Source organism: Notolabrus celidotus, chromosome 22 (assembly GCF_009762535.1).
Source record: "Notolabrus celidotus isolate fNotCel1 chromosome 22, fNotCel1.pri, whole genome shotgun sequence".
Classification (NCBI taxonomy): Eukaryota; Metazoa; Chordata; class Actinopteri; order Labriformes; family Labridae; genus Notolabrus; species Notolabrus celidotus.
Genome location: NC_048293.1, coordinates 27,496,894 through 27,511,394, shown reverse-complemented (window position 1 = coordinate 27,511,394; position 14,501 = coordinate 27,496,894). Strand labels below are relative to the sequence as shown.

At 42.8% G+C, this 14,501-nt stretch overlaps 1 protein-coding gene across 1 annotated transcript in view; it reads left to right on the top strand.

The window, feature by feature from the left end:
* Nucleotides 1-14,501, top strand: part of zfyve26 (zinc finger, FYVE domain containing 26) — a 32,248-nt gene that overhangs the window by 13,948 nt on the left and 3,799 nt on the right. The window contains exons 25-42 of the mRNA XM_034674814.1: nucleotides 152-328; nucleotides 879-1,128; nucleotides 1,224-1,322; nucleotides 1,437-1,624; nucleotides 1,743-1,879; nucleotides 2,372-2,400; nucleotides 2,612-2,748; nucleotides 3,447-3,667; nucleotides 5,148-5,295; nucleotides 5,622-5,831; nucleotides 10,195-10,404; nucleotides 10,848-11,045; nucleotides 11,248-11,328; nucleotides 11,425-11,552; nucleotides 11,626-11,800; nucleotides 11,895-11,954; nucleotides 12,163-12,345; nucleotides 13,325-13,375. Of these exons, the coding sequence (XP_034530705.1) occupies nucleotides 152-328; nucleotides 879-1,128; nucleotides 1,224-1,322; nucleotides 1,437-1,624; nucleotides 1,743-1,879; nucleotides 2,372-2,400; nucleotides 2,612-2,748; nucleotides 3,447-3,667; nucleotides 5,148-5,295; nucleotides 5,622-5,831; nucleotides 10,195-10,404; nucleotides 10,848-11,045; nucleotides 11,248-11,328; nucleotides 11,425-11,552; nucleotides 11,626-11,800; nucleotides 11,895-11,954; nucleotides 12,163-12,345; nucleotides 13,325-13,375 (2,682 nt within the window). The remainder of the gene's footprint in view (nucleotides 1-151; nucleotides 329-878; nucleotides 1,129-1,223; nucleotides 1,323-1,436; nucleotides 1,625-1,742; nucleotides 1,880-2,371; nucleotides 2,401-2,611; nucleotides 2,749-3,446; nucleotides 3,668-5,147; nucleotides 5,296-5,621; nucleotides 5,832-10,194; nucleotides 10,405-10,847; nucleotides 11,046-11,247; nucleotides 11,329-11,424; nucleotides 11,553-11,625; nucleotides 11,801-11,894; nucleotides 11,955-12,162; nucleotides 12,346-13,324; nucleotides 13,376-14,501) is intronic.

Genomic DNA, 14,501 nt, shown 5'->3' with positions numbered 1-14,501 from the left:
CCAAAACTGAAAAAAACATCAGTGTATGTCAGCGTTTGGCTACATCATCAAGTTGTGACAGGGCCGTAAGATTCAAAGTATTTTCAGACTTTATGAGATAACGTTTACAAGCTGTTGTTTACTTCCCTCTCTGATTTATCTTGTCTCTCAGTTACTGGAGGGGATTTCAGATTTTGCAGTCGGCCTGGACGTCTGTGAGCGTGCTCTGGACCGCCGCCCCGGATTGGCTGCCTGTCACTTCCTGGCTGATTACCTCACTCTGCATTTCCAGAGGCAGGTGTCTCCAGCACGTCGAAGGCACATCCATGCTCTCCACCTAGGCTCCAAGGTTGGTCATTAAGTAGTTTTATCAGTAAAACCCAAACCATACTTATTCTTAAAGATGTAAAAAGACGACCTTTTAAAAGACTTTCATAAATGTGAGACATCAGATGTAAACATGTCTCTTTAACCCTTTGAATCATGCACATTATGTCCTCTGATTTCACAGTTTTGCAGCCACAAAAGTTTATATTTAGGAGCAGGAAAATCAATTCTGCTGCAGATCCTCTTCATGCTTCCAGGACATTTTAATGTCCCCTTGATGTTTTCCCTTCATGGTTAATAAAGTTAGTTTCCTGTCACTCAGCTGCACGCCCAATCATGTGCTTCTTAGAACTTTTCTTCAGCTTTCAGGCCTACAAATGTTTAATTTTCAAGAAAGTAGAAGCTAAAATTCTTCCAGTGGTCCATAAAATACAAGATCAGTCCCATAAAGATGACTTAAATAGTGTTGCAGGAACATTATCATCCTTATCCATAACCGATCTGATTAAGTGTGTTGATGCATGACTTGCAGATTGTGTTTATTTGAGGGTCATGCTTCTTTTGTCCTCCAGGTGTTGCTGACTCTGCCTCCAGCAGCTCGGCAGGACTACTTCCCCCTGCTGTCCGAGCCGCTGCTGATGCTGGAGCAGCTGTTGATGAATCTCAAAGTGGACTGGGCGGACGTGGCGGTGCGAACCCTGCGGAGCCTCCTGGTCGGTCAGGAGGCCGGGTTCGGTGCCGAGGACATCGACAAGCTTTTGTCAGATTATGCCTGCAATGCTCTCGACTTCTCCTGCGCGCCCAGACGGAGGTCTCGATCCGGTCAGTGTAGCATGTACTGAAAATCTGCTTCTGCATTAAAGTACAAAACAAAAGCACGCTCATGCTGATTAAATAAACGCCTGCTTGTGTTGCAGACTCTTTAGTCAGCCTCCAGGACGCTCTGCTGCAGTGTCCTGCTCAGGATAACTGCTCCCTCTCTTACAGTCAGATTGAATCTCCAACAGCATCCACAGGTGAGACTCTAACAGAGGTTTGCATGTTCTTCTTTAAGTTTGCTACCCTCTATGAGAGCTCCTGGTTTGAAACTTGAACCTCTCGTGGTTTTCCTGTTTTATATGTGATCACAGGCAGCACGCCGTCACACACGCTCTCCTACACCGGCTCAGACCGGGAGAGGGATCGAATCTCAGCGGGGAAGAAACGCCGCTCATCAGCTAAGTTTCAGCCTCCAGACCAACCCCCAGCCCGCAAAGACTGGGTCCCTGACACTAAGCAGCACGTGTGCATGGTCTGCAAGAGAGAGAGGTTCACCATGGTGAGCGGGCTGAACAGAGCAAGACTCCTTGAGATGTTTTATACATTCAAATGAAATGAGTGTGATGAACTTGCAGAAACGATGAAGTGTCAGATTGAGTATTTGTCTTTTCTTGCAGTTCAACAGACGCCATCACTGTCGGAGATGTGGCCGCCTGGTTTGTCACGCGTGCTCGGAGAATAAGATGCCCGTGGAGGGCTGCCCAGGAGAGGAAGTCCGAGTCTGTAACCAGTGTTACGCCTACTTTCACCCAGAGTAAGACCCCGTAGATTCAAACGAGGAGAACCTTGTTTTCCCAGAACTAAATTTTTGTTTTCTTCTTCTTCTTTCATGATAGCAACGAGAAACTTGTAGTCATTGCAGGTCTTGTGTTTCATTTCATATACGTTTGTACAATCTATTAAAGATGCATACATTTGTTCAGACTGTGAATTAAAAAGAGTATTGCAGGCTTTGTTTTGAAACTTGCTTGACACACAGAACATTAAAGATGGTGCTTTAGGGGAGCTGGCTTGGTCAAGTGGTTAAGTCGTGCACTTCATGTACGGAGGCTTTAGTCCTCGATGTGGAAGAAAAACTAGTGTGCGATGTCAAAAACAGAAGGAAAGAGTAAAATCTGTGCAGTTTATTAAGCTCAGTCTTCTCTTTGGTGGAAACCCTGCAAGAAAATATGTACTTGCACAAACAATCAGATGTGTCACTTTATTTTTGAAGTAAATTTATGTTGTTTTTGTTTTCTGTTTTCAGTTCTGATGACGAGCTCGAACCAGCTGAAGGTAAATTAAGTAACACCGGATTTTTTTATTTAGTCTTTCTGCTTTGTTTGATAAAAAGTGTTGTTTTAGTCCTGAACACTTTAAATTCATCATTAACTGCAGAGTAAAGAGAAAGAGAAAAACAACAAGCAGCCATTTTTAAGCCAGTTCTGTAACCTCTGTGACGACGTGTTTTCACCCGGTCCTTCTCTCCTCTTCTGTCTTTGTGCAGTCGCTGGAAGCCCCGTGGTCACAGAGAACGCTCTGGACGGGATGCTGCATCTGCCTGAAGTGGTGCAACAACAGATCCAGCTCAGCACCAACTCTGCAGAGAACCAGCTGCTGCGGGGCGAGTTCTACTACGAACAGGTGACGGTTTGATAACACTTTATTACACATGACAGGATATTTCAGAACTTATCTTGACATCTGAATGACTGCAGGGTGGGAAATATGTGGAGTTCCCACTGTAGATAACTTCAGCCTGGAGTCACACAGAAGGCTGTTATGGCTGCAGCACAATTAAAGCCAAAACACTCCCAACAGACAGGCTTGTTTTTGCTCTGACAGCTCATGTGTTTCAAACATTACAGAGAGGATCCCCACAGTGAAACTTCTTTGTAGTATGAACCAATATCCTTTAATTTAGCCTGACACAGTCGTTATATCATGCCGGTTAGAGCCACCAGACTTCATTCACAAAAACTGTGATTTTACTGAGCAAAACAGAACAGGGAGTCGCTGAAAGTTTGGTACCTAGTTTGTCATTCTCTGTATTCAGTGTTCCAATCACTTAGTTAGAATGTAAAACTATATCTGCGTGGGAAAATAGAAGTTGAAATCAAAAAATTGTTGAGGTAGCAGGACAAAACAGCAACTCCCATCATGCTTTGCAAAATAGAAACTGCAGTGTTTTGTTTTAGTCTCATGGCTTTGACAGGAGTGATGTAAAAGGTGTTTTTGTGTTCAAGTGAAGAATCCTTTCCTAACGCAGTAACATCCTCTTACCACAGCTTAGTAAAAACTCTAAAACTAATCATGCACTTTTTCTGAAACCTCCATGAAAGGCTCCCAGTGCGTACCTCTGCGTGGCCATCCTGTCTCTGCACAGCGACCAGACGTCCTGCGGTCACCAGCTCATCAGCCACTGCCGCGCTCTGTCCCGTAAGCTCACCAACCCCGAGGTGGACGCCTGCCTCCTCAACGACATCATGCGGCAGCTGCTCTTCAGCGCCAAGCTGATGTTCGTGAGAGTCAGCCGCAGCCAGGATCTGGCCCTGTGTGACAGGTGAGATGTAGGTCGTCGTTGTTGTTGTGCAAGCAGCTCGTACCGTTTGTTCTGTTGTGTGTTTAAAGGTTGCAGGGCGGTTGATTAATTCTTGGAAATGTTGGAGGAGCTGCCATAAAGATAAATATGATCGCAGACTAATATCTGTCTTTGGAAGGATTACAAGATCATTAGAAGGAGCTCTTATCACTGTGTTTTATCAAATCTGAACTCCTGCCAGGTTTGAATTGGCAGCAGCTTGTCTCCTGTACAACGCCAATATAATAACAGAGCTGTTAGCTGAGCAATCAAAGGAAATTAAAGTCAAGTTTTTAATTTAATTTAGGGCTTTCAAACAGCAAACATGATCTCCTGAGTCTGCTGTCAGTCAATGAACTCTGAACTGTCAAGACCGAGTCAGAGAGAGTCCTATCAGGTAACAAGAGTGAACACACCTGTGAAGGTTAGCCCAGGGGCTAAATTACAGGTGGGATAGAAGAGTCTAATATAGAGTCTAATTAAGGGAGTTTTCATTCCTTGGCTTTCAACCCCGCATGAGACTCTGCTCCTGTTTTAGTGTTTTATGGTTTGTTTTTATTTATTGTTTTTATTGTTTTATTATCCTGTGTTTTAACTGTTTTTATGCCTGCGTTGTTTGTCTATTTATGTACAGCACTCTGTTCCGGCTGTGGTCGTTTTAAAGTGCTTTATAAATAAAGTTAAGTTGAGTTGAGTTTCTCCACTCTGTCTATCAATGTTCACAAAGTTTGATTTATTTTATTTTATTTTATTTTCTATTATGTAAGTTTATTGTATGTAATTGTATTTGACTTTAAATTATTTTATGTTATTTTATTTTATTTTATTTAAATGTATTTTTTGTTATTTTATTTAATGTTATGTTATAGTATTTTATTTTACTTTATTATAAGTCATTTTATGTTTTGTTATTTTATTTTGTTTTTATGTTATTTTATTTTTAGTTATTTAGTTATTTTATTTTATTTAAAGTTATGTTAATTACATTTTGTGTTGTTTTATTTTATTTTATTTTTATTTTATTTTTATTTTATTTTATTTTATTTTTATTTTTATTTTTATTTTTATTTTATTTTATTTTATTTTATTTTTATTTATTTTATGGGTTTTTCTTATATTACATGTTATTTTATTTTATGTTTTGTTATTTATAAATAATGAATCTAGCATCTCTGATAATTTCAGGATGTTTTGGGGGTTTTTGTGTCCGTGTGAAAACGGTCTTTAGAGACTAGTTTAAACACTCTGTGTCCTTCCTCTCGCCCTCTGCTGAGTTAAATCTACCATTATATCAATGAGTATGTGTTTACTAAGCAGTTAAGGTCGAGTCAGAGGGAAGTAGACTGAAGCGACCTCGGACGGACCTCAACATGTGGATAATTATAGCTCCTCCTCGTGTGTCAAAGCTCGGTCATCTCTCACTCTGTAGCTGTTAAACTTTTCTCCCTCATCGTCTCCTCAGCTACATCAGCAAAGTGGACGTGCTGAAGATTCTGGTGACGGCCAATTACAAGTACATCCCCTCTCTGGACGACATCCTGGAGACTTCTGCCGTCACTCGTCTCCGGAACCAGCTGCTGGAGGCCGAGCACTACCAGCTGGCTGTGGAGGTGAGGCAGCGGGAGGTTGACTGTGGTCTTCTACATGAATCTGAAATGAGTGGATGAAGCAGAGAGAAAGAGACACTCCTCTCCTGCAGTTTACACAAGCACGACTCAAACAGGCTTAAATTGGGTGAACACAGATAATCTGACCACATGTTTGTCTCTTCTGAGCAGAAATGTGTCTAAAACAGTATCAAGACCATAAACAGAAGAACCTCTGATGTCTGAAATCCTCTCCTGTAGCAATCAGATTATTAAGGAGCTTCTCAAACCTGAGTTAGATTAGTACAGACATCCAGACGACCCCTGGTTTTATTGCCTCTCTTTCTCAGGTGTCTACTAAGAGCGGTCTGGACCCCGGCGCGGTGTGGCAGGCGTGGGGGATGGCATCTCTAAAAGCCGGGAACCTCTCAGGAGCGAGGGAGAAGTTGGCCCGCTGCCTGAAGGCACCTGTGGACCGGAACCAGCTCAACCTGGGTCCCTTACTGCTGCAGGAGATCGTCCAGCACCTGGAGAACAACGTGCACCCCACTCTGGCCACGGTAGGAAGATTATTGCTGAACTAAAAACACTGCTGCATGATCCTGATGTGATCCTGAACTCTAGCTCATGCAGAAGTGTGTGACTTATTTTATTAAAGGTGTGTTTGGGCTTTTCAATCCCTCATGGAATGGATGGGACGGTGGATAGAGGAGGAAACAGGGAGGAAAGAGTGGTCAGATTTGAACCCAGGCTGTCCACTTTGAGGACTAATGCATGCGTACATGAGGATCCACATCCTTTATGACACTAAAATAAGGCAGATATCCTTCATTTGCATCTATTTTACATCTTTAATGCTCATATTTAATGAGATTAACATTTTAATAATAGTCCTAAAGTCTCCGTCATAGAGGAGCATGTGTGCCTATTTAGAAAAAAAAATCTAATTCATCCTTTAGTGAGATATACAAAGTTTTCTCCAGTGTTTATGACCAAAGAGGAGGTTAAGAAAACTAATAAACCCAGCATACATCTCTAAATTCTTCCTTTTCTTTTCTTAAATCTGTAAAACAAGTGTGAATGAAAAATCTTGTATCATGTCTCTCGTGGGTTTTCATGTCAGTGAAGATGAATCTTTCAATTTGTTGTTGTAATACTCAGTTTGGCCACAAGAGGCTGAGGTGCACCACTAACAACCACAACAACAACAGGGCTGAAAGCTTTCATGTTCATGTTGTGATTCAGGTGTGTTGTTATTCCTGATTTTAAAGGTGACATATCACGCTTTTTTCATCAACATATATTGGTCTAAGAGGTCCCCAAAACATGTCTTTAAAGTTTATGCTCAAAAAAACACTTTGAAATCAGATTTGGGTCTGCCTGAAAAACCCTCTTCTTCAGTCCTCCTCAGAACACTCTGTTTTCTCTCTGACCACGCCCCCTCAGGAAGTGGGTGTGGCCTCGGCTGTGCAGCACGTTGATATAATGTTTACATGTTGGCTGAATATACACGGCTGCTCAGAGATCACGTTTCTTCAACCCTCTGAATCTGATCCAGAATCTGATCCTGACGGAGAGGCGCCTGCAGCAGGACCTTTCTGAACCATTGGTCACAGATTTAGTGTTTCTTGTTGTTTTATTTGTCAGTATGTCGACGTGTGTCTTGGTACACAGCTACAGCTACGACATGTAGCTATGTAGAAATGCTAACTAGCGCTAGCACTTATCCATGACAAATAAAAATCATCCACTAGATCTTCAAATCTGCAGACGTGGGGAGTAAAACCGACCTCTGTGTTTATTAAGACAGCCTACAACTAGCATGCCTCCCTCCTAAGCTCCTTGTTAGCACACGTGTGCAGGGAATGAAAAACAGAGGAGGGGTTGAGTTGTATTTTATACAGTCTATGGGCTGAACAAGCTCCGAGCTCTGACTTCCTGTTACAGACCGGATATTGTTGTTACGTAACAAAAACACTGAAGTCTGAAACGGCTGGTTTCACACACATTTACAGAAAGGTGGAGAAATCAGAACAGGGGCAGAATGGATTCTTTTCATTCTCGGGGGGTTTGTAGACAGGGACACAGATTTCAGGTAGAGAACCATTAAAAAGTCAATTTTGCATGATATGTCACCTTTAAACACAATGCAGACACACAGTGTGAGTGAGTTATGTAATATCACAGTCATGTTACAGATCTATTTTACTCTTGATTTAAAGTCGGTATATTTTAACAGAATCATTAAAACATCCACTACATGAAGTCATCTCAGTAAATGTCTTTTAAAAAAAATAAACAAAAAATGTATAAATTAAACTCAAACAAAATAAAGTAACATAAAAAAATAAATACAAAAGTGTAATTGATACATAAAAGTAATTCTAAGAAGTAATCATTAGAATAATGCATTGCAACACCCGTCCTTAGAAGAGATTTGAGAGTAAAAGATTAAAACCATGAATTAAAAGAGAAGAAGAACATTGGTGTGGAGTTAACCAGGATTTGGTGGCTTTCTTAAATGAGGTGAAGTTTGCGATAATGTTCAAATGATCCGGTCGAGAGCTCAGAGAAGAAACTGTTTGTGCAAAAGGTGTTCTGCAGAATGAAACTCTACAATCTGCTGGATCTGCTGCAACTCTGTAGAATCTCTTTATGGAAGATTTCAACATTAAACACAAACTTTACAATAAAATGACTAAAACTGGGACCAGGCTTTTAAACCATAAGAGGTTGTATTTCAAAATAGAAAGGCACAGCTGTGCATCATTTATCTTAAAACAGAAAGGATAACCTTTAATTCTTTGGTAGATTTAGTGTATCTAATAAATCTCTAAGGCCTCTGTGTTGACCTTTAACACACCGTCTCTTAACCTGCTGAATTTAGAGTCAACCTGTCCCCCCTCTGCACACTGTTCCATCTGTCTGCACCTCATGCTGTAATAAGACATCACACATCAGGTACAGTCTCTCCTCTGCTCTCCTCTGCACACTCTGGAGTCAGGACAGAATGTCTCACCCCTCCGCTCTGGGACCTGACACCTTTGGAATCTCCCACGTATTGTTCGGTGCAGGGGGTGTGAGGCCCGGCTGAGGTTTCCATTGGTGAGGATTAATGGGAGTTTCCTTAAAGGGGGGGGGAGCTTTGTTTACTATATGTGGCTCGCGTTTCTTCAGGAACTTCTGGAAGTGAGCCAGCGTCACTTTGCACTCTGTTCTTATCATGCAGTTCTGTGGGAGGGGGACGCCACTGCAGAGCTGTAACCTTCATGTGTGCCATGTTAGGGCACGATGATTAATGAGCTGATTATCTGTGAGAGTTAATTATTACAGAGTCGTATCGGCGACACACATGTGGGTCAAGGCTCCTCTGAGAACAAGTCGTATGATAAAGCATGATCTCAGGGGGGCAATCTTGATACATGAACGCCGGGCCTTTCTTATTACATAACATGAGGTCAGAGAGACGAATGAGTCTGAAAGGTTTCAGATCCGTCAGCAGATTGATTCATCCTGCAGCTGCAGAACGATGAAGGCGATGTAACACTCAGGGGGAAACGTTGCAGACAAAAGGAACTCTGTTTTGCTTCTTTGATTTTTATTGTTAGGCTCTTTTATCTCCAGTTCATGTCTGGTTTTTAACTCCCTCCTGCTGCAGTGTGCAACTCACAGAGGTGGTAACAGAGAAATAAGCACTCGTGGTGGATTTACTTAGCTTGTAAAGACGTGATGCAGCCGATATGACCTGTTGAATGACCTCCAGCTGAAGCCACATGCAAGAGTAATTCCAAAACTTTGTCACCTTTTAATTTCTGGACCTCAAGATACATAACAAATATGCTCAAGGGTTAAAAATGCTGGAATTTCTGGGTTCAAAATCCAGATCAAGATTCACTTTATTGTCATTTCCTTTCGTATTTTCATACTCAGTGAAACGAAATACTGTTTCTCAACCAGCTTAACAGTGCAAAATAAAAAGACTCTAAAGACAGGCTAAAATATTTAAAGACATGGGGCGGTTGGATGTGAGTGTGTGAAGAGGAGAGGGAGGGGACACTGTCTGTTTTTGGTCCTCACAGCCTGTGCAGGGTTCCCATGCATCCTGGAAAACCTGGAAAACAGTTGACCAGTTTTCCAGTGCTGGAAAACACCTGGAAAATAGGAGAAAAAATAAAATGTCCTGGAAAATTATTCAAACATGACTGCGTGCAACCTGATACAATTAAAAAAACACATCATTCATTGAAAGTTGAGTGCACACTGTGCTGGAAAAGACAGCCACACTGCGTAACTTTTTTCACATCTTTCCTCCCTCACTTACTCATAATCATGCATTCACAGAAAACCGGGGTATATTGTTTATGTTTGAAGGTAAATGAACCTTGTATAGTGCTCTTTTGATTCGAAGAGTCTTATATTTAAGTTAAAGAGTGAGCAGGAACTAAATAAGGAACTCAATTTAGACTGTCAAACCAGCTTGATCATCACTGAAAATGTCCTGGAAAATGATCTCTGGAAAAGAGTGGGAACCCTGCTGTGGGAAGAAGCTGTTCAGCATCCTGCAGCTGGATCTGCAGCAGATACTTCTGTACCTCTTCCCTGATGGCAGGAGGGGAAATAGGCCGTGAGAAGGGTGGTGGGGATCCTTAAGGATGGAGAAGGCTCTGCGGATGCAGCACTGCAGGTAGATCTCCATTCAGGAGGTGAGAGGGGCACCAAAGGTGATTTTGTTCATCTCAGGGGTTAAATTGTTGCCTGATGTGCAGAAGTTATAGTCCTCGAAGCGGGTGGCTGGGTTCAACTGACTTGTGGCCCTTCCTGCAAGTCATCCACACGCTCTCTTCTCAGTCTTATCGTCTAAATAAAAGCATTAAAACATGACATGATGGAGTGTTTTATGTGACGTGTGTGTTTCTGTCTCAGCCCTTCGGTGAGGACATCCTGGCGTCCCTGTGGGAGCTGGAGGACGCCCTGTGCGAGGCAACCGATCGACCGGAGACTCCGACACAGAGCGCATACCTCCACCAGGAGTGTCTGTTCTACCTGAACACGTACGGCACTCACCTGGCTCTGATCAGCTTCTACATGCGCAAAGACTGCCTGACCGAGGCCCTGACGTACCTGCTCAACAAGGTGAGGACGAGACTCGAACAACAACGAGCTGAGGGTGCGGCGTGTTTGTTACACATCCATCAACGCAGCAGGAGGAGTCAGGGTGATAAATGACGCCGTCTGTGTCTGAATCTCAGACTCCATTAGTGCTGCAGTTTGTCTGGAGTCACAGGATGAAAGGCTTGACTTTAAAGGATGTGACACTCTCTGTTGCTAGGATCTAAAAGCTGGGTGTCAGGTTTCAAAAGTCTGTCTGAAAAACAAGATTCGTGTGTCTTTTTTTTATCTCTGATTCATTTTGATTTGAGCAAATGTGACAGCAACTTAATCCTTATTAAAGACACAAGCTGTATCACCTAAGAAGTGTTCTTCTGAGGCAGAAATCGTAGGTTTAATGCAGTTGACGTCCAAAACAGTGGCACTTGCATTTGTTTTGATACCTTTTCTCCTTGATCCTGCTCCAGGACTGTCCAGACGAGGTGTTCCTTGAAGGCGTGTTGCAGCCCAGCCTGCAGCGGGGGAATCTGGGCATGCTGCAGGGCATCCTGGAAAAACTTGACCCCGGTTTGGAGACATGCAGCCGCTACCTCATCTCGTCCTGCCAGTTTCTGCAGCGCAGAGGATACTACAACACTCTTTACCAGATCCAGCAGTTTATGATGGTTAGATTTCCTCTCATCCCTGCTTTTATTTTTGAATTAATCATTTGAGGTAAAAAGAAAGAGCGGTAGATTTACTGTCTTGCATAAAACACCAGAAATCAACGCCCTCGCCTTAAAATAGTCCCTTTATTCCATTCCCCCAAACATCTCCTCCCGTTTAGATCGTCTAATATTTTGTTATTCTTTGTTTCGACCCGGACAGGATCACGTGCGAGCTGCCATGACCTGCATTCGATTCTTCACACATGGAGCAAGTTCGTATCTACAGCTAGGAGAGCAGCAGGTACATCCCTTTGTTTCAACAGTTATTAAGTCAACATCTTTTTAAAAACGTCTCTGATCATACGAGGAAGCTGACCCTTCTTTCAAACTTGTGCAGCGCTGGTTGGTCCGAGCCAAAGAGCACCTGAGGACGTACCTGCAGGAGCAGCAGGGTCGAGGCGCCGGGAGGAGGAGGTCACAGGTCAACTCCTTCAGGAAGATGATGTCGTCCAGCGATGTGTCCAGGTAACTTCAGGCTCAATCTTTGAGCTTTGTTGTGTTCCCTGTTCTTGTTTTTAAGAAAGTTTAATCTCACCAGGCACATGAACACAATCGAGCTCCAGCTGGAAGTGACTCGCTTCCTCCACCGCTGTGAGACGGCCGGCTCCTCCAAGGCGCCACAGAACAGCACGCCGTCCTCAAAGTCCCCTGGAGCCAGCTCACCACCGACGCTGTTTGGAGGAAGCCCGGTGAAAGTGGAGGTGGCCTGCAAGGTAAAGGGGAGGTTATCTGATCTGTCATGTCACATTAACTTAAAGGTTAACTTGTTAAATGAAGGGTGTGTTTGATTGCTGCTGTGTGTTGCAGGTGATGCTGGGAGGAAAAAACATAGAGGAAGGTTTTGGCATCGCGTACAGAGTCATACAGGTACGATGTAAACGAGGTGATCTTCAAACATGTTACATCTCTGTCTGTCTGTGTTTAAATGAAACAATGATACAAAACAAACCCTGGTAAATAAAGCTCCACAGTCCAACAAAGTGAAATGAATTTGGTTTGTTCTGCACAAAATCACAATTCCACACACGTTAACTCATCAGCGTTCATCCCTCCTCTCTTTCTCTTTCTGCCTCAGGACTTCCAGCTGGAGGCCCAGGCGGTGTACGTGCGAGCCGGTCAGAGGCTCGTCCGACAGAAGCAGTACGGCGCCGTGCGGCAGCTGCTCAAATGTGTCGGAGAGTCGGGCACGGCGACCAAAAACGACTGTGACGCCCTCGTCCTCAGCTGTGTCACTGTGGCGGATAAAGGACCCGCTGACGTGAGTGAAGGAAAACTCTTTAGAGATGTTAGAATCAAGATGAGCCGGGTAGACTTTAAGAAAGGGACACTGAAGGAAAGGAAAGGAAAAGAAGGAAAGGAAGGAAAGGAACGGAAGGGAAAGAAAAGAAAAGGAAGGGAAAGAAGGAAAGGAATGAATGCAATGGAAAGGAACCGAATGGAAGAAAAAGGAATGGAATGGAAGGGAAGGGAAGGGAAGGAAAGGAGGTGAAGGGAAGGAAAGGAATAGAGTGGAATGGTAGGGAAAGAAAAGGATAGGAAGGAAAGGAAGGAAAGGAATGTAAGGGAAAGGAAAGGAAAGGAAGGGAATGAAAGGAATGTAAGGGAAAGGAAAGGAAAGGAAGGGAATGAAAGGAATGGAAGGGAAGGAAAGGAAAAGAGTGGAATGTAGGGAAAGAAAAGGAAAGGAAGGAAAGGAAGGAAAGGAATGGAAGGGTAAGTAAAAGGAAAGGAAGGGAAGGGAAGGGAAAGGAATGAAAGGGAAAGGAAAGGAAAGGAAAGGAAAAGAGTGGAATGTAGGGAAAGAAAAGGAAAGGAAGGAAAGGAATGGAAGGGTAAGTAGAAGGAAAGGAAGGGAAGGGTAAGTAAAAGGAAAGGAAGGGAAGGGAAGGAAAGGAAAGGAAAGGAAAGGAAAGGAAGGGAAGGGAACGGAATGGAAGGGAAGGAAAGGAATGAAAGGAAGGGAAGGAAAGGAAAAGAGTGGAATGTAGGGAAAGAAAAGGAAAGGAAGGAAAGGAAGGAAAGGAAAGGAAAGGAAGGAAAGGAAGGAAAGGAAAGGAAAGGAAAGGAAAGGAAGGAAAGGAAAGGAAAGGAAAGGAAAGGAAAGGAAGGAAAAGGAAAGGAAAGGAAGGAAAGGAAAGGAATAGATTGGAATGGAATGTAATACAGTTAATAGAATAGTATAATCTTTATTGCTGTGCCTCCATGTTGTCATGTTTTCTATGTTTTCTCTGATTCAGGCGAAGGAGCTGGAGAGTCTCATCCTGGAGACGAAGAGCACAGAGACCAAGGTACGGTCCAACTGGCTTTACAGCATTTCATTCTGAGCTCTCTGCAGCGAACCATACTCCTTTAATAGATAAACAACCTGAAGTCTGCCTCTACTCTGTCCTTCTGTTTCTCTTTCCTACCAACGTTTTTATATACAGATATTCTTCCTTTCATTTATTGATTATTTGTGTATTCAAAGGATTGTATAAGGATAGAGTAGAGGAATTTATAACCTGAAGAAAACGTCTATGATGTTTTATTATCTCCCCTTCTTTAATATTCAAATATCTCTCAGAACAAAGAAGCTTTTCTCTACATGTCCTCTGTCCTCACATGGATGTGTGGGGACGGATGTTCCTGTTTATTGTTGTAAGCTCTCGTTTTATTTTGAGCGTCACAATAACAGCAAACACGACGACAATAAACCTCCGTCCTCTGACAGAAGCTGAAATGAAGGTTTTCTTTGAGGAGGACAAACACAGGATGTGCCGCCTCTTTTAGCCTGCAGCTGTTTCTAAGACACATGGATCTTTAATCAGATCTAAATGAACTCAGTCATGCTTCATAAGTTTTGTCCTCCGTGTGTCTCCAGTGTGTGATAAATGTTCATCAGATGATGGAGCATCGCTGCTTTGATTTGGGACCGTTCATTAATTTATCTGCTCTGGTCTCGAGTTTCTTTCTGGGATTTATGAGAGGAGTCTTTATGAGAGGAGTCTTTATGAGAGGAGTCTTTATGAGAGGAGTCTTTATGAGAGGAGTCTTTATGAAAGGAGTCTTTATGAGAGGAGTCTTTATGAGAGGAGTCTTTATGAGAGGAGTCTTTATGAGAGGAGTCTTTATGAGAGGAGTCTTTATGAAAGGAGTCTTTATGAGAGGAGTCTTTATGAAAGGAGTCTTTATGAGAGGAGTCTTTATGAAAGGAGTCTTTATGAAAGGAGTCTTTATGAGAGGAGTCTTTATGAGAGGAGTCTTTATGAAAGGAGTCTTTATGAGAGGAGTCTTTATGAAAGGAGTCTTTATGAAAGGAGTCTTTATGAGAGGAGTCTTTATGAAAGGAGTCTTTATGAGAGGAGTCTTTATGAGAGGAGTCTTTATGAAAGGAGTCTTTATGAGAGGAGTCTTTATGAGAGGAGTCTTTATGAA